General features: G+C 29.7%; 1 protein-coding gene across 1 annotated transcript; it reads left to right on the top strand.

Moving 5' to 3' along the window:
- The first annotated feature begins 4,141 nt into the window (after positions 1 to 4,141).
- Positions 4,142 to 5,190, top strand: LOC114167080 (metallothionein-like protein type 2). Its single transcript, XM_028052012.1, has 2 exons — positions 4,142 to 4,267; positions 4,722 to 5,190. Exons 1-2 carry the CDS (start codon positions 4,203 to 4,205, stop codon positions 4,894 to 4,896), a joined length of 240 nt encoding a protein of 79 aa, XP_027907813.1. The 5' UTR covers positions 4,142 to 4,202; the 3' UTR covers positions 4,897 to 5,190.
- Positions 5,191 to 7,250: the final 2,060 nt, after the last annotated feature.

Genomic DNA, 7,250 nt, shown 5'->3' with positions numbered 1-7,250 from the left:
GGTAAACTTAAACAAACCCTGATTGACATTTATCGTGTAGTGTGTATATCAATTGTGATCGTCTAACTCCACGACTTTATTTTGCATGAAACTATTGAAGTTGGTGTCACATGATGACAATGACTAAAGTTTGCTATTCATAGGTAGTGGTGGCTTTAATTTGAACCTGACATATCACATGCCACATAATTAAAGTTGTTAGATGTAATGACAATGATTAAAGTCTGCTACTCATGGGCAGTGGTGCCTCTAATTTAAACTTGACGTATCACATGCCACATAATTAAAGCTGCTAGACGTAATGACAATGATTAAAGCATGCTACTCATGGGCAGTGGTGCCTTTAATTTGAATTTGACATATCACATGTCACATAATTTGAATGCATTTTAATTTGTTTAATGGAGGGTGGTTAAATGGTAATGTTCATTTCTAGATACATAAATACATAAGATTTTATTCATCTGACATGAAAACCTAACATGTACTGCTACTAGCATGATCACCTAAAATGTAGTCAAGTCACATGGATACATAATAAGTCATGCAAGTCACATGGACACATTAGAGGTTGTGCAACTCACATGGGTACATAAGAAGTCGTGTCACAAACATGATAACTTTAATTTGCAGTATAAAAGACCACCTTCAACATCACATTCTAAACTCACAAGTTCAATCTTGCAATTTCTCCTTACACTGAAAACTCAATTCGAAGGTCTTGTTCAACTACAAGCTCAAATGGAAGGATCAATGTTTGTTTACGTGTACGACGATGGAGAAATTGCTAGTGACCCTCAAACTGGTGTCTCCTTTACATATGTAAAGACAATCATGATTCATATCCATAGAGGTTTTGGGCTGTCCAAACTTATTCACGTAATAATTGACAAGGCAAACAGAGATGGAAGGGATGGAGTTCCACTGATACACTTCAAGTTTCCTACTAAAGTGTGTGGCCAACATGTCGTACACAACCACTCAAATTCAAGATGACGACGACTTAGATGGGGCTTTCGACATGATACAAGTCACTCCAACTGTTACATCTATTGAACTATGCACCACCTACAACTCAGGTACCATACCTTCACAACCAAATTCTTTAAAACATTTTCATGCACATGATCCACAACCAAACACCCAAGCCTCACAAGAACCATTTGACCTTAACACTACCTATCTACCGAACTATAAATTGGTCTATCCACCTCCAACATTTTTCAATCACCCGCACAACACAACACCCAAATGTTGTCTCCTCTAACCACTATACAAGTTGAAAATGTAGGTCTACCTATAGCGTACTTAGACCCATTTAGTGAAGATAAGGACGAAATACTTTTTGATCAACCTGATGACCATGACCAAAACTTAGATGTCCACCCCTTACAACAACAACACCATCATACACTTGTCCCTTACAACCCACCACAACACTTTGAATCATATGAAGAATACAACCAAACCCCACACCAGGAATTTCCAAACACATATGACCACCACAAAATATTGCATGACAACTTTGAGCACGATGTAGGTACACTGACCCAATGAATGAGGTTCCAAACAAAGGAACAACTTCTAGATGCTTTAAATAGGTAAACCATTGCAACTACAAAACCACACACTCAAACACAACAAGGTTGAAGGCGCAATGTGTATAGCAGATGTGTCCTTGGAAATGTCAGACAATGTTACGTACATGGGATCAAGTGTAGGAAATCAGAAAGGTTGAAGGTGTGCACACATGTGCCACACAACTCATAATGCAAGACCACATGCACCTGGGCTCAAGAATAATTTCCCAACATGTAAGACAAATGGTGAAGTCAGACCCATCCATACCAACTACAATAATAATTTCATCCATCCAGACCTCTATGGGGTATAACACAACCTACAGAAAGGCGTGATTGGCGAAACAACAAGAAATTGAAGATGTGTATGGAAACTAGGAATAGTCTTACAACCGATTTTCGTCCCTACTTCAAGTCATGCAAACTTATTTGCCTAGATTTGTATACAAGTTGTATTCAACACCATTATTAGTAAAAGAAATGTTTTTAAAATTTTGTTTTTAGCATACACACTGACCGAGTCATGCTGCAACTACTACTAGAACATCATTAGAGAAGACAACCCAGAAGCAAAAGCTTGGGTAGACCAAATTTTAAGGGAGTAGTGGTGTCTTGCATATAACCAAGGAAGAAGGTAGGGTCACGTAACAACAAATCTGGCTGAAGCAATAAATTCTGTCCTAAAGAAGACAAGGAATTTGCCAATTTCTTCTATAGTGTTGGCCACGTACACTAGGGGCAACACCTACTTCACAAAAAGAGGCAGGCAAATAACTGTAATGGTGAGTGTTGGTCATGTGTACTCTAAATATGAGACCAACTTCCTACAAGATGCGGACTCCAAGTCAAACACGTACCAGATCGTTGAATTTGATAGAAATACCACAAGATTCAGAATGGAAGAGATGGTGAATCTCAGAGAAGTACCCTATAGGAAAATTTCTAGTAAGATTAGATGAAAGGTGGTGCGATTGTGGAAAGTTTCAAAAAATCCATCTACCCTGTTCACATGTTATTGCAGCTTGCAAACATGCACATCACGACTTCAACATGTACACAAGTCCCCATTATAGGCTAGATTTTGTCATGAAAGTATAAGACATGAAGAATATTGGTCACCATACCAAGGACCACAGGTTTGGCCTCATCCTCCCACAAAAAGGAGCGAGAAGGGTCGTCCTAAATCAAGTAAAATTAGGACTGAGATGAACATTAGGGAAGGAAGACAATCATGAAAATGTTCCTACTGTAGAACTAAATGACACACAAGAAATCATTCTCCTAACAATCATGTACTTAGATGATCTACATCGAATCACTTAGTTTATGTTATACTTTAAATTGTGTTCAATAAATTTATCCTTGATTCAATTAAATGGTAAATATTTTATTATTATCTTTTATCGTTACTTATTTTACATAAACCAAAAACAAATAAAAAATTATTTAAAATACAATAATACAATGGTTTTAAATTATTTTAGTAATTTTTATCGTTTTGAAATTACTTTTTACAAATTTAGAATGTTATTTTTTTTACTTCTTGTACATAATTCTATTTTATTAAATATATTTATACTTTTTTGTACTTCGATATTTCTTTTTTAATTTTTAAGAATTGTTTAATCAATCTATATTTTGAAATTTATTTTCTTTAAAAAAGCCATTGCTACATTACCAAAATTCTTACCATATTAAAAAACTAAGTATACAAATCAAATTATTTTTTTAACCTTTTAATATACAATTTTTAAATTAAATTTTATATTTTTTACACCTAAAATAACTTAATACACAATACTAAATCTATTTTTAAATTATTTTTTTAACTAAAGAAATTCAATAAAAAATTTAATTAGATTTATTTTGATATTTCTCGGAATAATACTTAAAATAACTTTAATACACGATACTAAATTAGTTTTTCTTTAAGAAAATTTAAACTTCAACAAATTCAAAAATAAATAAATTACATTTTTTTATATATTTCTTTAATATTCAATAATAAATCTATTTTAAATTTTTTTTAACTAAAGAAATTTAAAAAGAAATTAAATTTTTTTAACCTTTAATTCAACTAGTTTTTCTAAAAAATAAATTAAAAAATAACACTTAAAACTTTTTTTTTTAAATTCCCAAAATTCTAATTGAAATTCATTTAAAAGAAAAAAAATATAACCCAGATTGGAAATTAAAAAACAAAATGTAACATGACTGTCTAGAAAAAAAATATAACCCAGATCGGAAATTAAAAAACAAAATGTAACATGACTGTCTAGAATTCGGGTACCGAATTCCCAACGTCAAACACAAAACAACTGTGTTATTTGCGTAAAATTTATGTGGGTAAAAAAATACTGAAAAGAGTAATAGTTGGGGAAAGCTTTTCAATGCAAACGCTCAGATCGTTGGGAAGGGACGAGTGATTAAAGTGACATCGGAATGCGGAGAGGACTGCTATGAATTTTGGATTCATCTGACACGTGGACGGTCAATATCTCAATCCTAACCCCACCTCTGGCTATAAATTGGGTTCAGGTTTCATTTGCCAAAACATCAGTTTCAATTTGTGATTGTGTTAAACAGTGTTATTTTCATTGTTTTTTGTGCTTTGATCTGAAAATGTCTTGCTGCAGTGGGAAATGTGGGTGCGGAAGCAGCTGCGGTTGTGGCAGCAACTGTGGAGGGTAGGTAAACCTTTTTCATTCTTCTCACACTTTTCATTGTAGATTGTTTTGTTCTAGCTAAATTGCATGCAATTTTATGGTGGTTTTCCTTACATTTTTTTTTTTTTTTACTTTTAAATGGCTGGATTTTAATACTTTCCCAAGGCTCTCATAGCTTTCAGAGTTTTTGTTATGGGGACACTCTTGTTGGGTTGGGGTTTTGAATTGCTTTTTGGATACCTTCTTCACCAAGATGTCTAAAACACCAACAAAACAAAAGTTTTAAAGGGCTAGTTTGGTATGATGAAATTAAGAAATTGAGAAAAGATGCAAATTTGAGGTGATGGAAAAGAGAAATTGAGAAATATTTTCACAGTTCCTTAGGATTAAACCATGCACACAATTGTTTCTCTCTCTTGAAAGATTCTGGTCTGTGTTACACGAAGATCTAATGCTCTTTTTTTAAATGATGCAGTTGCAAGATGTACCCGGATTTGAGCTATGCAGAGAAAACAACCACAGAGACTCTTGTTTTGGGTGTTGCAGCTGTGAAGGCCCACATCGATGGTGGTGAAATGGGTGTTGGAGCTGAGAACGGTGGTTGCAAGTGTGGATCAAACTGCACCTGTGACCCTTGCAACTGTAAGTGAGGTGCAGAAGAAATGATGAAGCAGAGACAGTTCTTATGATCTATTAGTTGCAGAATAATAGCTATGTGTTTGTGTTTGTTGTGTTGTGTGGTGTTTAATGTAACATCCTCAGTGGTTTTCATGGTCTTGGCTTGTCTCAAGCAATTTCATATGTTATGTGTAATTTGTGGTGAATGTCTCAGGCTATGGTTGTTTTGTTGGTTTTGTGTAAAGAACATTCAGTCTCTGCTTCACAATAAAGTAAAAATTATATTATAAAAAAGAAAGTCCTCTCAGGTCAGACATTTTTTCTTCCATTTCACAGTTGAAGTATTTTATTTATATCTTCCACCAGTTTATTGTTTAGTATTAGTAAGTAATATATATATATATATATATATATATATATATATATATAAAAGTTGGTAAAGATGATTTTAATTAGTGGCAGGTGATACATGTTAAAGCAAGATAAGAGTAGAATTTGACATTTAAGAAGAGTTTTAAAATTCATTTTCCTTTAAATATAAATTCTCATAATGTCAATATTAAAATTACCAAAGGGATTTCTATTTTTAACATAAAAAAAATATTCTAATGTCTATAACATTGCACAATACTATTTTTGTTTTATTTTAATAATTTATAAAAAAATTATAAAAAGTAGAATGGTAAATAAAGAATTATGAAAGATAGATTTTTATAGGATATTAGAATTACAAAATAATATAATAATGTGCTTAAAAATATACTAATAACATCTAGAAATAAAAAGTAATAAACGTAAAAGAAAAATAATAAGGATTTAATAAATATGATATTCAAGGAAATAATGAATAATGATTTTCAATGTGCAAGTGATAAAGGCAAACAGATATTACAAAAAAAAACTTTTATAATAAGGTCAATAAAATTCAAAATGTTTACAAATTTATATAAAAAATCAATAAAATTAAAATGTCCACAAAAATTATATGACTAAGCCTAAGTTAATTCATGGATTACTTCTTTTTAAATAAATATTTTTTCTTAAACATTTGAGTTTTATATATGCATGCACATTATAGTGGAAATAAATGTAATACACCTGTATATACTAGTAGAAATACAAGAATATCTAGATATGAATTTTTTTATAAGAGAAAATATAATTAAAACTTACCTATTGCATTAAAATTAATTAAAAAAAGTTACTAAAATCTATATTAAAAATTATAAAAACAACTATGTACATAAAATATAATTATAAAAATAAGTTTTATAAATATTTAATTGAAAATCTTAGAAAATTTACAATAAAATATCCATAAAAATTAGTTATTAAATATTTCAATTTTAATTTTAAGCATTATGATTATTATACAATAAAAACAATCTTTATCAACAACCATATACAAATGTTCTTCTTTTTTATGTATCTATTTTATATTCATATTTTACTTTTAATACTATTTTAAAATTATAAAAATTATAAAAATGTAAAATAATATATAACGAGATATATATTTAACATTTTTGTTTTAAATTTAATTATATTTTAAAAATAAAAGGATAAACCGAACATTAAAAATAACTACAGTATAATTACTTATTTCTTTTTATAAAGTCATTGTTATTAATATTTTTTCTTAAATTATATAAAGTCATTTTTGTAATATCTAATTATCTAATAGAAACACATAGAAAAAATATATTAAATATGACTAAAAATTAGTTATAAGATATTTTAATTAAACTTTTAATAACTATTATACCTACCCAACTCAGTTAAACCTATATACTAAGAAGACATTCTGACATACATATAAGAGCCATAATATACCTAAATACAGCAATACAAAATATTTGGTATAACAGGTTACATTATTGTTATTATTACCATTTAATTGAGGTAGGTTATTATTTTATTAATATTATTTGACACTACATTACCGGTTGTTAAGTAATTTCACCGGTTCCCATTCTCGTAGGAAAATTTCAAGTAGGTCCCTTTTTTTTGTCTGACTTATGTTTTTATTTTGAAAAATTTGTTGCAATTAGGTCATTTCCGTATGTGCCACATGTCAGCACATGTTTTTTTTTAATTTTTAAATTTTATTCTTATTTTTTAAAAGAATAACAAAAAAATTTCACGTGTCAAGTTGATATTATACCACGTGACAAAGGTATTTGATGTGAAAATTCTCAATGTAGTCCTTGTATTTAATATTTTGTCTCAATTTGGTCTCAATTTTTGTAAAACTGAATCAATTTCATTCCTATACCAAATTTAATTTTTATATAAATTTTACAATGATATTTTTATTATAATTGATATTTTTAACAAAATTAAGTTTACTTAAATGTATCTTTTGCATTGAACTTTATTTTAATTT

This window comes from Vigna unguiculata, chromosome 10 (genome assembly GCF_004118075.2).
Source record: "Vigna unguiculata cultivar IT97K-499-35 chromosome 10, ASM411807v1, whole genome shotgun sequence".
NCBI lineage: Eukaryota > Viridiplantae > Streptophyta > Magnoliopsida > Fabales > Fabaceae > Vigna > Vigna unguiculata.
The sequence above is the reverse complement of the archived record's forward strand: the minus strand, read 5'-3'. Positions and strand labels throughout refer to the sequence as shown.